Source organism: Rosa chinensis, chromosome 2 (genome assembly GCF_002994745.2).
Source record: "Rosa chinensis cultivar Old Blush chromosome 2, RchiOBHm-V2, whole genome shotgun sequence".
Taxonomy (NCBI): Eukaryota; Viridiplantae; Streptophyta; class Magnoliopsida; order Rosales; family Rosaceae; genus Rosa; species Rosa chinensis.
In genome coordinates, this window is record NC_037089.1 from 62,665,031 (window position 1) to 62,682,410 (window position 17,380).

The 17,380-nt window shown below is 37.3% G+C and overlaps 2 protein-coding genes across 2 annotated transcripts; both read right to left on the minus strand.

Annotated features, from left to right (window-relative positions):
* Nucleotides 1–512: 512 nt before the first annotated feature.
* On the minus strand, nt 513–6,320 carry LOC112188080 (GDSL esterase/lipase 1). Its single transcript, XM_024327104.2, has 5 exons — nt 6,014–6,320; nt 2,468–2,592; nt 1,873–2,097; nt 1,532–1,784; nt 513–898 (listed from the first exon to the last, which is right to left on the minus strand). Exons 1-5 carry the CDS (start codon nt 6,315–6,317, stop codon nt 663–665), a joined length of 1,143 nt encoding a protein of 380 aa, XP_024182872.1. The 5' UTR covers nt 6,318–6,320; the 3' UTR covers nt 513–662.
* Nucleotides 6,321–11,247: 4,927 nt separating this feature from the next.
* LOC112187855 (developmentally-regulated G-protein 2) lies at nt 11,248–14,942 on the minus strand. The gene is made up of 12 exons (XM_024326808.2): nt 14,786–14,942; nt 14,456–14,553; nt 14,265–14,332; nt 14,001–14,077; nt 13,712–13,892; nt 13,497–13,553; nt 13,280–13,354; nt 13,013–13,132; nt 12,626–12,796; nt 12,337–12,450; nt 12,065–12,235; nt 11,248–11,653 (listed from the first exon to the last, which is right to left on the minus strand). Exons 2-12 carry the CDS (start codon nt 14,523–14,525, stop codon nt 11,558–11,560), a joined length of 1,200 nt encoding a protein of 399 aa, XP_024182576.1. The 5' UTR covers nt 14,526–14,553; nt 14,786–14,942; the 3' UTR covers nt 11,248–11,557.
* Between the last annotated feature and the right edge of the window lie 2,438 nt (nt 14,943–17,380).

Sequence of the window (17,380 nt, forward strand, 5' to 3'; positions counted from 1 at the left end):
TACTAATTAGGGTTTATGTCTGTTAATTAGCATGATTAGTTGTGTTGCCATACAGCTGGCTTACACGTGCTTATCATAGCTGATCTCAGCTGGTACTATATATACCCTCTACCAGCTTGTAATGAAGTAGCTTGGGCTCATTTTTCACGTGAATCATATTCTGTTTTAGCTTTCTCTCTCTGTTTTTTAAGCTTCTTTCACAAATGTCGCACAGCTGCCATGCCATTCAACCACTTGATACGTAGCCTCCAGGGAACTAGAGCAGGATTAGCAAAATACCTTACCACCGCCAAAGAATCTGACTCTATCCAAAGGTATTGCCACTCCCTTAGCTTGGCAACCTTAATAGCCTCAAGGAATGCAAGCACTTCAGCATCTAAGGCACTAGAAACTCTCACTCTAGAGGCGAAAGCATAAATGAAACCACCTTCACAGTCTCGAACAATCCCCCCAAAACCCGCTAGCTCCGGTCCACGAAATGAACCATCAGTGTTTATTTTTAACCAATGAAGTGAGAGGATCTCAATCTAAAACGGAATTAATATAGTTTTGTTTGAAGTTGAACCACTACAATAGTAGCTTTTATTTCATTAATAATCATAAGATGACTTTGAAATGAATGATTTTTTCCTTTGAGAAAAGAAATGGAGGATTAATTGATCTCAAACTTGCTGAAAAAACTGTTTGACATTGTAAGGCCCGGTAGTATTTAGCGTGCCACTCCATATTAGCTCTGCCAATTTAAGGTTTGCTCTTTCAGTCGAATGGCCACCATCCCACCACACATAGTCACCTGGGTTTGGGCACAATTCATATGGTTCGGTTCCATTATCTCCGCCGCAATCATCTCCTCGGTATGGTCCTATACCACAACATGCATCCGACCCATTTGTGAACCCTGATCGCAATTACAGCATAAACCAAAATATTAACAATGCAACATATTTACAATATTTGGCAACAATTAGGATCTCGCGCGCGCGCATGCACACACAGATATATATATATATATATATATATATATATATATATATATATATATATATGAATTTTCTCAGGTGCGGACGTCCTTATCTAATTTTCGGTACGAATTTCCTGTTTTCGACCACTTTCTGGCCACATTTTTACATCTTAACCGTTCAGTTTTTAGGTCCTAGTGTATAGATCACCTCTACAAAATTTCAGCCAATTTGGTGATCGTTAAGGCATCCAAAACTGCATTTTACACGAACGGACCGAATCTGTCGAACGGAAACCGTTCGTATTTATAATGGTAAATTGCAGTTTTTGATGCCTTAACGATCACCAAATTGACTGAAATTTTGCAGAGGTGATTTATACACTAGGACCTAAAAACTGAACAGTTAAGATATAAAAATGTAGCCGGAAAGTGGTCGAAAACATGAAATCCATACCGTCCGCTCGGTACGGACGTCCGCACTTGAGACGGACTGTATATTATATATATATATATATATATATATATATATATATATGCATATATATATATATAGCAATGCAATCGACGTACCATGTTTTGCAGGGTTATGGTATAGTTCCAAAAGCGCATCATAGTAGTTAAATATTGAATATTTGAATCCCGATAGCTCTAGCTCTAGTTCTTCGAGGACATTAGCTAGAGCTCTATTGTGTAGCCTCGCCAAAGTCAAAAGTCCTTCAACATACCCTTCAATGGCACCGTATGATTGTCTATTTATAGGTTGGCACCCAAGAGATCCTACATTCTGAAATGCAATCTTCCTTCCTCCTAAGTTGTATATTTCCTAAACATAATAATTTTATTAAGTACACGTAGAAATCATTAATGACAACAGTGCAAAAGGAACCATAATTAGAAAGTTATTTACGTACTTTGAGCACAACGGTCAAGTTACCAATCACATTTGCTATGAATTCGGATCGCAGGGACTCGGTGGCATTTGGATATGTAGAGTAGAAGACCATATCATCCACCCCTCCGATGCTGAACAAGTAAACAGCGGTCCTCAGCACACGTTTGGCTTCTAAATCACCTAACTTCAGCTCCAGCAACTTTGCCACATTTTTTAAATAGCTTAACTGCGTCGGAAGACTTATCTGACAAAAAAAAAATTACATCCAAATTGCATGGTCAATATTAAGTCAAGTAGAGTGTGGCCAATTACTTATTTCACCCTACATTCAATTTTGATCATCTATACTCCACTTTTTACCCTCAAATAATAGATTAAAGAAATAGAAGTAAAAACTGAAAATCAAAAAAAGAAAACTACACATTATACCATCGTCACCTATGGTCAGCAACCTAAACCCCTCCATGCATCAACGGTACAGATTGAAGAGTCAAGCTCCATATTATAATCAAAGTTCTTGATAAAACTGAGATGATGATCAAAGTTCTAGAAATTCCCCCAATCAACATTACTATGCTACAGAGTCCATCTATTGATCTATAATAAACACTCACTGACGATCCTGGGTTAGTTGTTTCAAGAACTCCGGCTCCTCCTGAAGCAAAGTTGGATCCATCAGTAAAATCATGTGGACCAGGTTGCAGATATGGTGGAAGCATTGGCAGTTTTCCAAACTTAGCTGCCACAAATTAAGCATATCAATATTGGTTGTAATTGTGTATACATCCTGATTTAGAAGAATAGAAGAACACACATTGTTGCCAAACAAGAACGTGAAACAGCAGCTTTGTTCATAGCAACACTATAAGAGTTTAATGAAGTGAGATCAATATGGTGGCTAAATTGAAACGTAAATATGAAACGTAACATATTGTCATATTTCTAGAACCTAGATCAATTACTCCATCTAGAACCTTGTTATAAGTTTGTTACCAAATTTGTTGTGAATGTTGTAACTTTACTTCAGTTACAAGGAAATAGTATAGAATTAAGGGAAAATTCTACAAATAATCACTCAACTATGACTCATTCGACACTTTGGTCACTGAAGTTTCAAATATATCACTTTGGTCACTCAACTATTACACTGTCAATCACTTTAGTCACTTTATTAATTTTTTTTTCATTAAATAAAATATAAAAAATACTTTTGGGTGATTCTCAGTATAATAGTTGAGTGACCAAAGTGATATATTTGAAACTTCAATGACCAAAGTGTCGAATGAGTCATAGTTGAGTGTCCATTTGTAGAATTCTCCCTAAAATTAATGCAATTTTGTCGTCATTGTTGATATTTTGATACAATTAAATGTAAATGAAGGTGGTGGACCCTTCTCCTTTAGAATTGAGGGTAGGACATGCTCTCTACATTATCTGACTCTAGGAAACTAATATCACATAATCCCTTATTTAATTATAAAAAAATTGTATATGAATGTATCACAGATTCATAGTACCATAGACAACGCCTTAAATCTTAATAAGTTTTTTCCTTTCTTCTATATAGAAAGAAGGAGGATCCATGGCCACTTAAATTATAGTTAAGATTATACTATAAATCTTGTCCATTAAATCTAATAACTATTAACGGTTGAGATGAGTTCTGAAGAATGAATAATTATCTTTTTTTTTTTTTTATTCTTTAAATTAATTTTTTGAATATATTTATTAAAGACAATTAAGAGGATTAATTGTTTTCCTATTAAGAGAAAAGAAAAAAAATGATTTATCAGCTGAAGTCTTTGAGGCTTGAGCATTGTAATTCATCCCAGGATTTAGTTTGAACGGGTTTTTCATAGACTTTGTCTGACTTATGCGAGAATTTTTTATTGATTTTAAGTATCACTAGGTCTGGCTAGTGGGTGCCTTGCATTCTCAACCAAGGGGGTCTCTTTATCTTCGTCTTGGCTGTACCTCGGTGTCGCGGGGCTCGCTCGATGGCGCTTGCTTTGTGTAGGTTGCGGCCTTGTTCTCTTGGTTGCGGGTGTGGTTTGTGCTCGCAACAATGGTGCTCTGGTGACTATTATGGAATCGATCTAGGCTTGGGACCGGGTTGTCGGTTGGATGAAGGCTACGAGGGCGGGCATCGGTGTCTGTGTTTCTAAGCATGGTGGTGGTGCTCTTTGGCACGGCCGTGATCGGTCGATTGTAATGAAGGACATAGGGACCAGTGGTGATCCCAATTCTTCTTCGGCGGCAGGTGGATGTCGGGTTGGATTTGGGTTTCGAGAATGGTGGTGAGGCCCGATCTCTTCTGCTGGAATTGGATCCATCTCTGTCCTGGCTAGTTGTTGGCATGGATGGCAGCCTCCAAGAGGGTGCTATCAATGGGGGTGGTAGCGCAGATGATGTTCTCTGGCGAGTGGTGCATGGCGGCGGCGGCGGCTTGAATGCTTTCTCATCTAGGGTTGCCGTAGGTGTTTTGGTCGGGCCTGGTATTGGGTTGCTAGGGTTTTGTTTAGGACCCGAGCAGTTGTTTTGTCTTCTAATTTAGTTTTGGGCCTTCCTTCTTTTATGAATGATGGGCCTATTTTTTTCTTGCATTGAGTAGGAGAGCTCGCAAAGAAAATAGAGACCTCGTCGTCTCTATTGGAGTATTTTAGTCTTCTTTGGGACTCTATTTTTCTTTGTTTGGGGTTTAATCTTAAAAGATGGGTGTGCTAGGAGATTACTAGTTTATTTACTCTTTTAGTTAGGAGTGGCTTTGTAGTAGTTTCTACGGAATGATTTTTCTGTCAATCCGTTAGGGATGGATCGTTTTTGTACTGTGTTTCTAAAAAAAAAAAAAAACAAAATTAAAGAAAGGTTACACCTGAATATATATATATATATATATATATATATATTTAATGCATATGTGATTTTTTTAGTTGCGTTGCTTGGGTGTCAATTTGATTTGGATACCCGGTGTCTCTTCTTCTTTTCTTGTTTATTACATGTGATTATAATAAATGAAGACAATGAAAGAGATGATTGGATATTCACGGAGTAGTTAGCAAGGACTTTTAATTAGGAAGGACCGAAGGATTTAAAGAAGAAGAGAGAGAACAAGAAAAATATATAATGCATGTTCAGTAGCGTACCAAATCAGATAACATGCATTATATATTTGCATTATATATTTTTCTTTGAAGGCAAAGTTGTTTTGTTAGTTTTAGACCTTGTGCTCTAATGTTATCTTGGTGTAGTTTGTGTGCCAATGTAGGCGTAGACCTATGTTATGTATTGGTGTACTATTCCAACCTTTGGTTGTTTTCATTTATTCAATGAACCATTTTATTGCTAAAAAAATCTCAATCATTAATAGTTATTAAATTCTTTCTCCAAAAAAAAAAAAGGTATTAAATTTAATGGATAAGATTTATATTCCCTATAATTTAGGTGATCAGATATCTGCCCGACTGCCCCCGTATGAGAGAGAGAGACTCCTCAGCTCGAAATTTGAGGACCTTCATGTAAAAAAAAAAATGAGGACCTTCATTTTTTTTATTTTTAGCATGTGGCTTAATAATTTGTACTACTCATTTTCTAGTTACATATACATATTGAAAAACTTTTAACCATTTGATTAGCACTATATTCATTTTAAATTTATATGACAGACTACATTTGTAAACACATTTTCAATGACCAAATGATTATGTATTTGGCTGATTTTTTATATAAATAATTATTACATAGGAATATAAAGAATTAACAGTTGAAATCGTTTAACTACATTGCATAATAGTGAAAAATTGTAAAAATCTTTAAATATATGTAATTATTTATAACTTCACCTTTAGCCAGGTGCCACTAATCTTTAGTTTTAGTTTTATATTAGCTCTTCGCGCGCACACACGTATAGAGAGGGAGAATTTAGAGATGACCTCCCTAAACTTGAAATGTAATAATGTTTTTATTTTTAGCATGTAATGGAGGGGATCAAACTCCTTATTTAGTGTAATTCTAACTCTAATTCAAGTTCCCACCTCATTCACCATTCGAGCCAACTTTAATGGAGCATTATGTAAATTCGACATATGTTAAAATAATTTGTTTTGATTATCATAATTGGATGACTCAATAATCTGAAACTAACGACTCATGCACTAGCTCACCGATAAAATCTGGGACAATACGTCCATCGCAATATCTTCCAGTGGAATGGTGGAAGTATGTTTCTCCATATGGCCAGGCTATCGCTGCATCATCTTCTACGGTAATATTAGGAAGGTATTGGTTGTTTCCAGCCTCAAATGGCGAGTCCCCAAACACAAACAACGCCACCTTATTATGATTGTGTTCTATACTAGTACTACTGGAGTACTGATCAGGATGATCATGATGATGACCGTAGAGAAGGAAGCTAATTGGGTTGAATAGGCTAACCAACACGTAAACAATGTAGCTAAGACTCACCATTGGGATCAAACACAGTTTGGTTTTCTAAAAACATGTTATGCCTATATATATATAGTGTGTGTGTATAATAATCTGCTTTTCAACAACTTCAATTTGTATAATAATCTGCATTTCAACAACTTCAATTTGGATAGTGAAATTTGCACACACAAAATTGCAAACCACACACCCTTTTTCTTTTTTAATAATATTTTATCTCACAACTCTCTTCACTTCCAAAAATATCCTCAAGTCAGAATTTTTTGTTGTTGTCATTTTCCTCTCTCTCTCTCTCTCTCTCTCTCTCTCTCTCTAAAATCAAATTCACCTTCCGATCGATACACCAGAACTTTTCTGGTTCCCAACCTTTATGATTTTTGGAGGAGAAGTCTAGCATTCCATATCATCTCCGACAGAACCCTTCTTTATGTATTCTGGGTTGCAAATTTCTATGTCTTCAGATGATATGGAAGGAGACTTCCATCGCCGGTCTGCTCTCACTCTCAATTTTCCTCATTGTTTTTGTGATGGATGGGAAAGTTTTGGGTTTTTGTTTGAGTTTTGGGTTTTGGGTTTTTGCAGAGGAGACTGTGTGTTTGCTCTCGCTGGTCAAGACATTTGATTTTGTGCTCTCTGCCTATGAAGGTTTCTGTAGCTTGAAGCAGGTCAATGACATCAATTTTGTTTCTTTGTATATTGTGAATTGGTCAGTTGGATGCTGAGACAAGTATGTGAGTGGTCAATTAGTTTCAATTTAGGGTGTTGTAGATTAAGATTTGAGAGCATGTGAATTGTGGGCAGGTTGATCTGAAGCCGAAGGTGTGTAGGGGCAATCCAATCAGAAAAGTTCTAGTAAGGGAAGCAAAGGCATTTCATGCTGATACTCTAACTGTTGGGACTTCCAAAACCCACCATTGAATTCGATCATCCGTTTCTGTTGCCAAGTACTGTGCCTGGAAAATGCCCAAAAGTTTCTCTGTTTTCGCGGTCGATAATGGCAAGGTTGTGTTCAAGAGGGAAGAAGCTGATAACTGTGCACATCAATCACAAGTTCTTGTTTTCATCTCCATCTTCTAGTTTTGGATTATTTTAGTTCGGTGTTTGATTATTTGATTTTGATAGAAGTGAGTGATTAGCTTGTTTGCTTTGCCATTGAACAGATGATAATCACAAGTCATCTCCGAAAAACGTAGAGGTTCTTGAAGATGTTAAACTAAATCAGTTTGAGAAGAAAAGCCTCAAGATAAAATGTCAGAACTGTGAAGGGAATTCAGTTTTTTGGATAATTCTGGGACGCAATTGACAGCTGAGTTACCTGGCGATGGAAATGAGGACGGAAAATCTTTGATAGAATTCTGACGTGGTTTGCAGGAGAAAGAGAGAGAAAAGAGAAAGACCAAAAAAAAAAATTTTGACTTGAGGATAGCTTAGGAAGTGAAAATAGATGTGAGATAAAATATTATTAAAAAAGTAGAAGGGTATTTAGGGGTCTATGTTTGCTTTGATCGACAAAGTTGGAATATGGTATGTCGGTAGTGGTCTCCTCCAAATTAGTGCAACCACCGGAAGTGGGTTATATAATCATCTATCACCAATATTTCTCTTTCTCAACAGCCATTCAATTGAAGAGTACCGGACAAAACAAAAAAAAAACACACACACACAACAACGCATGGCAGAGAGTAGATGAGCTGAAAGCCCCTGGCCCTGCTGCGAATATTATACAGGCACGGTGGAGGGAGTAGGTGAGTTGCTCCTGCATGTAGCTAGCTAGCTAACTCGTAATTGTGGATGACTACCTACCAAGGGAGTAGGTGAGTTGCTGAGTTGCTCCTGCATGCATGTAGCTAGCTAGCTAACTCGTAATTGTGGATGACTAGCTACCAAGATTTTCCTCCGGGGAATGCCGAGATAGATTTTGTTTGTTGATCGTTTTTTGCGAGACATTTACAAGTTTACAGAGACGTGAACAAAAACCTAGCTAAGAACTCAAGATAGCAGTGACTTATAGAGGAAATATGAAGAGTAATGTTAGGTGAATCACTTTTTGGGGAACCACCTAGAGTCCACCTTAGGTGGTAGCTTATGTGGCGTATTCATATCATTAAAGCATAATTTCTAATTTTTATATTTCTATGTTTTCTTAAGGGCTAAATATTAGTTAGTACCCTGTGGTTTAGGTCCAAAATCAATTCAGTCCATGGACTTCTAATTTCATCAAAAACACTCATGCACTTTCAATTTTGATCTAATATGTCCAATTCATTAATATTCTGTTATGCGTTCAAGTTATAGTTGAATTATTTGTTGAAAAACTATTTATTTTTAATATAGTATGACTCACTTCTAAATTGACTATGCAGACCACCTCGACACCAAATCATAAAAGATAGGCCATATATGAGCCACATTAACAAGTTAAATAACTCAATTGTCGAAAAACTAACAAATTGGACCTATTAGATCAAAATTGAAAGTGCAGAGATATTTTTGATGAAATTTGAAGTTCAGAGACTGAATTAATTTTGGACCTAAACCACAGGGTAGTAATTTGTATTTAGCCCTTTTCTTAATTACAAAAATTCTTTTATCTTTTTTTCCTTTTTTACTTTCTTGATTTTATCTGTTAAACCCTATTTTTTTTCTTTGTGATATTATCTGGGCAATGTCTTCTCTATCAGACGTTGTTTTCTTTTCTCCTCCTCTCACCCCTCCTCAACCCTCTCACCTCTTCGTCAATTGATCAACGCCTTCTCAATTTGATCTCGGTTTCCTCACAAATATCGTCAACAAACCCTCTGCCTAAATGTGGTATAGTTTTTTTTTTTTTTCCTTCCTGAGTATGAAACACAAATAGCATAGCTTGTTCGAAATTAGGATTTAGGGGGAAGTGGATTTGAATTAGGATTTGATCAACACATTCTCAGTCTGATTTTAGTTTCCTCACAAGCATTGTTAATAGAGCCTTTGCCCATTCTAATTATGGTTAGTTAGTTTTTTTTTTCTTTTTTAATGAAATCACGAATAAAATGTGTGGGGGATGCTTCCATGTCCTGACTATGAAATCTACTCTATTAAACTATGCTTCAATGTTCCACTTAATTTGGTTTTGACAAGAGAAAGAGAGAGTTACGTATGATTTGGCCTATAGATATAGGATCTATAGGCCAGTGAGGTAGTGCCAATTTCAATTCATCAAGAAAGTAAAAAAGAAAAGAAAAAAAAAAGGAATTTTTGTAATTAAGAAAACATAAAAATATAAAAATAAGAAATTATGCTTTAATGATATGGATACACCACATAAGCTACCACCTAAGGTGGGCTCTAAGTGATTTCCCAAAAGGTGGTTCAGATAGCATTACTCAAATATGAATGCATGTTTTTTATAAAATGCATGTTTGGTGGCCTCAGGATTTTCAACCTAACTTTTAAAAGCATATACGTTCATTTTCGGTTGTTTATTTCATCCTGCCTCAAATGTGCTCGGCTTTGGACCCCTCTGTGTGTAACTTTCATGTTTCTATGATGAAGGAGCTAGGTTATTTGCCTTGCTTACCCCTAATTTCCAGCCGCTTCAACAACACATACAGAAGTAAGGTTGTTTGTCAAAGAATCTAGAATTAAAGTCTAATAAACTTGATCAGGTAGGAAGGTAGTGATTATTGCCTGCCTCAATTACGAAGTCCCCAAACACAAATAAGGCCACCTGCATATGAAGTGTGTTCTGTACCACTGCTAAAGAAGGAATTAGCTAACTGGGTTGTTGATGAACAGGCTTATCAACACGTAAAGAAAGCAGCCAAGACTATCCATTGACGTTACAAAATTAATAATTATAATTGGGATCATATAAAAGTTTTAATTAATCCGAACTTGGATGCAACTTGAGATCGAAACTTGTGTATTAAAGTACTAGCTTGCTCTTCAGCAAACAAATTGTATCTTGAAATAATATATATATATATATATATATATATATATATGTGTACATATATATACAGATCCTATCTAGAGCTAAACTCCACTTTGAAATTAATGTGTGAAGTTCGAGTTTTAGGTCACTTTTCGGTTGTATATCCACATCTCGACCATTCAGTTTTGAGGTACTAGTGTATAGATCATCTCTGTAAATTTTCAGCCAAATTCATGATCGTTAAGGAATCTAACTCACTTAAACTAATGGACGGACTAAATCTGTCAACCTGAAACCCTAACCTCGCTCTAAAATTTCAGAGCGAGGCATCGCTCTGGATAGGATCTGAACTATATATATTTAGTGTAGAGACATGTTCACTTACTCAATCAATTACTTGGTTGCGCTCAACTGTCATTGAATTTGAATCCAACAATAGAAAAATAGTGTGCAAAAGAAATAAACTCCACCATGTAATTTAAATCCAATGACAATTGAGTAACATTGAGCGGAAAATTCATTTAGCATGTGAATACAACGTCCCTACTAATGTTTGGTAGAATTATGTGTTTTGGGCTTGGGTTTACTCTTAGGCCCATACTGTTTTTACTTTATTATTTTATGTTTACCAGATGGTTTATTTCCTCCGGTGCTGGTACGTCGGAGGCAGAGTTACTTTGGTTGTCGCTGGTTTCGCTACTTTTGTTTTAGCACAGGTTAGCTGAGTGTGAGATAGATGATTTTTTTTGTTTTGGTATGGCTGTGTTTCAGCTCACACTACTCAATTGCTCTGTGTACTTGGGCTATAGGAGTTGAAGGGTAAGGTTACTATTTTGTGGCTTATTTCCAATCCGTGATTGGCTTCTTATAACATATTATTCAATGATCAATGAAAAAGCATTCTCATTTCTCTTCAAAAATAGAAAAAATAAAAAATAAAAAATTCTGTCCAACACAACATAGTTGTGCAATAACAGAGCGTCCAAATGTCAGTGCAATACGCCCCCGTCTTTCAGTTTCAAACCATATGACTCAGAATGGCCTCAAGAGGAACTAGATTAATGAAGACGGATTTTTAAGAATATATATCCAAGAGCGGATCAAAAAAATACATCTCTAGCAACAGAGATGATGCAGATTATTTTCAAAATTCTCAGTACTTAATTGATCGCCAAACATACAACACATCCAAAAGCCTACGCATGTTGATGAGCACTAGGTTCTAAGGCCAACTCTTCATTTTACACCGATTTGTCAATTCAGCAAATGATATGATACGCTTCATAGGCATCTTCTGTGCCTCTTCATGTAAGAAACTCGGGTCTGCACGGTATTACAGTCAGTGATATTATTGTTTCAGGGGAGCCTTCTTCTCTCTGTCAGCTATACGAGCAGGGGCTGTCGAATGTGACTTAAACCGACCCCTCCCTTCCCCTTCTTTCTCCTGGAGAATGCAAATTCCAAATGTTAGACCTTCATGAAATGGGGAAATGAACCATTCTGTTGCAAGAGAAAAACGCTCCCTCCCCACCCCCCGCCCCCCCCCCCCCCACCCAAAAAAAAAAAAAACCCAATATCTACAAGCATCGAGAATTGAAACCAATTTAGACTGACAAGCTCATTTCCTTTTATCAGAACCAAAGGGACGTTTAACCGAAAGAAAGAAGAGGACAAAAAACTACAGGTGACTATCTCAAAAAATAACCGAAAGAAAGAAGAGGAAAAAAAATACAGGTGACTATCTCAAAAAGAAAAAAAAAAAACACAAAGATGGTAGAAATTGTAGAACCCCAGTACGGTGACCTTGTATTGCAAGTTTTACTTCAATTGGGCGGGTAAACGGGGGAATAAATACCTTTTTCTTTACAATCTGAACCACGTCTTCATCATTAAGAAGGTGACTGACGCCACAATGCTGAGGGTAGTGCCGTGCACTTGTACCCCACACTAGCACATATTTTACCTCCTTCAGCAGACTCCTGTGGATATGGTTACAAAAGTCCTCAACTGTGCAGCCACCTCTATCCTGCACATAAGATTAATATGAGAAAGAAACAAATGAAGTCATAAAACACCTAAGAAGAATAAATAGAAAAAAAGACATCGGATATAAGATTCACAACATACAGCAGAAAGAACTACAGGATCACCAAAATCAGGTTGCTGGCCCTGTGGCTTTGTATAAACTCTAACAAGTCCCATCTCCTCCCACATCTTCGCGAGTAGTCTGTCTAAGTTCAGCTGTTAAACAACAGGAATAACAAAGTCAATGTTCCCGAAACCATTTCATATGAGAAATTCACAAGCTAATACGTATGACAATAACAAAGTTGTGGAACTGCAACAGATTGCTCAACTATAGCAACAAGGTTGCAGTATCATTTGAATTTCCCGAAACAAAGATTTAAGAACTTGCCTTCAGATTGCAGCTAATGACAATAGAATTAGGTTGCCGGGCTAATTTGTCCACATCATCAATACCAATAACATCTATCTTGTTGTATACATATACACACTTCATGTATTTTCTGTTACCCTCAATTACATCGATAAGATCATCCACTGTGGCATCCTCACGAAACAGCAACTGCAATGAATTTATATTCACATGAGCATTCTTCCCCGTGGGATGGCCAAGGAATAAGATAGAAATAAAGTATTGACCTATCAAAGACTATTACCCAAGTGGGATAAAGAGATTATGTAAACTAATAGTGTATGGCCACTAAGAGAATTATTAGTCGTGACTCGTGATAAAGGACAGTCTTGATGCTTGATTGAAACAAGGTAAGAAAACACATACCTCAGCATTGTGAATTTTGTATTCGTGCAGAATTTGATAACAAAGCTTCTCGTCCACATGAGTTAAAGGGAGAGTGCTGTTAAAAGAAATGCCTCCAGTTTTTTTCTTTTTGAAATATATCTGCCCAGAAAACAAGATAAATAATAAAACTAAGCTCCCAGTGGATTGACAAAGCAAATCAAGAAGCGAAACAGCTAAGTAATTGACAGATACTGAATCCTAACCCAATTTTAGAAAATGATAATCTCTTGAAAACACAAAACTTACTTGTGGTGGCCTCTTGTTTAAACGCAAACCCACAGCTTCCAGCTCCTTTGTCAAAATTTGCCGATGACCTTCACTCTGAAACATTTAAAGAACAGGAGTTCTAGGTTCAGAAAATTAACACAGATCTTTTAAAAAACAGGAAATCACCATATAATATCATTAGCTACTAAACTAGCAATAGGTTCCACAGCACTGTTGCTGCAGGAAAGGTACTTACTTTTGAGGCATCAAGAACCATTAACACGATATCTGATGACTTTGCAACAGCAATAACCTGCAAGAGACAGTTGTGTCAAACTATGGCTGTTTCATGATATCTAGCACCACTTAGAATAAGCGAATGTATCTTGAGACATCTAACTGTATCATTTGTAAGACAGACGAATAATGACAAGTTATCACAACTGAACAATAAGATTAAGGAGTTCTCACCTGCCTCCCACGACCTTTGCCTTCAGAAGCACCTTCAATAATTCCAGGAAGATCAAGCAACTGAATTTTTGTATCATTATAGTGTATAATCCCAGGAATGCAGGTAAGTGTTGTGAACTCATAAGAAGCAGCTTCAGAGTGCGTCCCCGTCAACATTGTCAAAAGTGTCGACTTACCAACACTACAAAAAAAAAAAAAAGGCAACAATTACGGATACTGTTTTTGAAGTAGCAATGTCACATTCTAATTTCTTCACAATACATGTTGAAGTTATACAAAAATAGCAAACCTTGGAAACCCAATTAGGGCAACGCGACCGTGTCCAAACTTTGTAACTTCGAAACCCTCTCCACCTCCACTAGAACCCTGAATCACAAATCCAACTCGTAAACAAAAGCACAAAACTATACACCTTAACCACACGCAACTTGTTTGAAGCCATCACAACACTCACACACGAAACTTCCAAATTCATATCCAACTACTCTCATAAAATATAAATTACACAACCCCGACATCACACCAACATATATATAAGCATAGAGGAACATACTTTTGGAGGCTCCAACAGCTGAGTCCTTAGCTTCGCAATCTTCGCCTTGAGCTGACCAAGATGGTACTCTGCATGTTCAGCACGGTAGGTAATTAAAAATCAAAACATAACCAAATTGAAGAGCTTATCAGATATCACTGCAAAAATATCAAAAAAAATGAGGAACAATTCTGAGAAGTGGGGGGGAGAACCTGTGGCTTTGTTTTTCTGAGTCCGAGCCATTTCGGCCTCGATTTCTTTGATCCGTTCAATGATCCCCATTGCCGCCGGATTGCTTCAGCTGCTACAACTGAAAAGCAACACAAGAAGAGTTAGAGAAAATAATGGCGATTGAGATTTCAATAGAAATTGGAGGCTGAGAGAGTGGTTGATTGAGGTGCGATGTTGCAGAAACCAAACGAGGAGTGAATTAGGGAGCAGGAGATAGAGGATTAAGCTTAATTGTTGTGAGAAAGTGAAAGGGAGTAAATGCTAATTGTAGTAATTGGAGGAAGTTGGAATTGGTTTGGTTGAAGACTCACCTGAGACTGAGGTTGAGCCTTGAGACGGAGACGATCTCTCTGGAACTGTTTCTCAGCTTCTTCGAGAGAGGGAGAGAAAGCAAAGGGAGTGATGGAGTTAGGGCTGAGAAGAAGGAGAAAATTTGGGCTGAACTCGGAGGGGGTTTTATGTTGTTGGGCCTTTCTTTCTCTCAAAACTGTTGATTCAATTTTTTTCTTTTTTCATACCAAAACTTTGAAACGGAAACGATTGAAATTTCTATAAAAGCCACTTTCAAAGATATTTTTGAAATCAGTCATATATATATATCGATAAGGTCAAATTTTTCATAGATAATTTCGTAAAAATTTAAACCCTTGTATTATTGTTGTATACTATTGAAAATTATTGCACTGTCACTGCATGGCAGTAATTTTTATATATCAAATTCTTTGTTAGACTTTTTAAACGATCATATTAGACTTCTGAAAAGACCGTCTTTCAGTAACATGAGCATGGTCATAGCCTATTAAGCATAGTCAATTAGAGCAACTACAATATATTAATTTAGCCGTTTGCTGTTTTAGAAAGCATGTTTAAAACTTGAAGAATGTTTGATTCTTATCCTAAAAGATCATGGTGGCTCATCAGAGCAGGAAACACGTTTCTATTCTTACCCTCCTGCTCCTGCAATCCAATAACTCAGACTAATTTTGATAGGCCGAGGGTTTGTTGTTGGCTAAAAGGTTCCTCCGTTTTTTTTTTTTTTTTGTTCCAAAAGGGGCAACAGCCCAGAAAAAACAAAACAAAAAGAAACTAGCCAGCATCGCTGGCATTGAAACTCCTAACTTTAGGAGCTCCAATAATGTCATCTAAAAGAGCTTCAGTGATCAAAGCTGGAGGATCATGTAGGATGCATATTCCTTTAGCATGACGCGTGCTATTCTTAGCCAGCAGATCAGCAACCATGTTGCGTTCACGATGGATGTGCTTGAACTGAGCAGACTCAAACTCATTCAAGATCTTCTTGCAATTGAAAAACAAGGTTCCCAGCGGATGCAAATCAATATCATCACTATTCATGAGGCTCACCAGCACAGCAGAATCAGATTCCACCTCCAATTTTGAGATGTTAAGGCTCAAAGCTAACTGAAGACCATGAAAAAGACCCCAAGCCTCGGCTTGGAGAACATCACCAGAACCAATGCTAACCATAAAGCCACCACACCAACAGCCAGCATCATCCCTTATGAGGCCCCCAGCTCCAATAGCACCATTACTCGTTCTTGAGCCATCGACATTGAGTTTATAAAAACCAAAAGCAGGCTTAGTCCAAGAGAGCATATCAACTACCTTATTCTGCACTTTGTTGGCCTTAGCAGTGGCCCTGGTCCATTCCTCAGCATAACTAAACACAACTTCAGAGGGATTGTAAGGATAGTGAAAATTAGGATCAAAAATGGCTTTACATCTCCATTTCCACAGGAACCAGCAGCAAAAGATGAAAAATATGTTCCAGCTCAAATTCCTCATGTAATAACCCTTTTGCAGCAGATTGGCCAAAATCCAATCCTTCCAATTTAAAGTGAAAGTGGTTAACATGTTTATAGGTATAGCAAAAGCACCCCATACCTGTTTAGCTTTAGGGCAGTCCCGAAACAGGTGCAGCATAGTTTCCTCAGAATTGGTACATAACTGACAGAAAGCACAATTTGTAAGCCTTCTCTTAACGCGCTGCTCATTAGTTAACAACTTGCTTGAAGCAAAGGACCAAAGAAAAATCTTGAGCTTAGGAGGGATAGGCAGGGACCAAATCATATTCCAGAACCGATTTTGGCACTCTTGATCATCACAAAGAAGCTTGTAGGCAGACTTCACCGAAAACACACCCGAGGAAGTGCCACCCCAGATAAGTCGATCAGGCATATAACTATTAGCAATGGGGAGAACTATAATTTTATCAACAATCTCAGCAGGAAGATTTGCATATAATAAAGGCAGGTTCCACTCATTATTAATCCAAAAATCATGCACAGTAGCAGCCATATCAATATGAGTATGGTTTAAAGCAAAATTGCTTAGGACACCACAGGGAGACCACATATCAGACCAGAATTTGATAGACGCACCATTTCCAATTCTCCAAAGTAGCCCTTTCCTTAAGAGGTTAGCACCATACACAATTCCAGACCAAGTACTGGAACAATTGAGAGACTTTTTGAAAGTTTCATGAGCAATAGAATCAGAATGCAGATACTTAGCTTTATAAATCTTGTTCCATAGTCCCTGATCATTTTGGGCCACTCTCCAGCTTGCCTTTGCAAGCATAGCCTTGTTCATATCACTTGTCTTCTTGATTCCCAAGCCACCCTTACACTTAGGCCTGCACACTAAGTCCCAACTTGTGAGATGAACCTTTCTTTTCTGCTCAGTATCACCCCATAAGAAATCACGATTGAGTTTGTCCAACTTATCACAAATCTGGACAGGAAGCTTGGCTGTTTGCATTGTATAAATAGGAACTGAGGAATTGACAGCTTGAATGAGAGTCAAACGACCAGCCATATTCAAGGCTTTACCCTTCATCTAGCCTGCACTTTATCAACAATCCCTGCATAGGTATTTTTATTAACTCT

Excerpts from the sequence above, each read along its gene's own strand:
- LOC112188080 (XM_024327104.2), bottom strand. The coding sequence starts at position 6,317 with ATGGTGAGTCTTAGCTACATTGTTTACGTGTTGGTTAGCCTATTCAAC. Across the intron at positions 2,593-6,013 it reads TATTGTCCCAGATTTTATCG|CTAAGTTTGGAAAACTGCCA; the intron begins GTGAGCTAGTGC and ends AATTTGTGGCAG. Across the intron at positions 1,785-1,872 it reads ACTTGACCGTTGTGCTCAAA|GAAATATACAACTTAGGAGG; the intron begins GTACGTAAATAA and ends TATTATGTTTAG.
- LOC112187855 (XM_024326808.2), bottom strand. The coding sequence starts at position 14,525 with ATGGGGATCATTGAACGGATCAAAGAAATCGAGGCCGAAATGGCTCGG. Across the intron at positions 13,554-13,711 it reads GCAAAGGTCGTGGGAGGCAG|GTTATTGCTGTTGCAAAGTC; the intron begins GTGAGAACTCCT and ends TGTCTCTTGCAG. Across the intron at positions 12,236-12,336 it reads ATCCTGTAGTTCTTTCTGCT|GATAGAGGTGGCTGCACAGT; the intron begins GTATGTTGTGAA and ends TCTTATGTGCAG.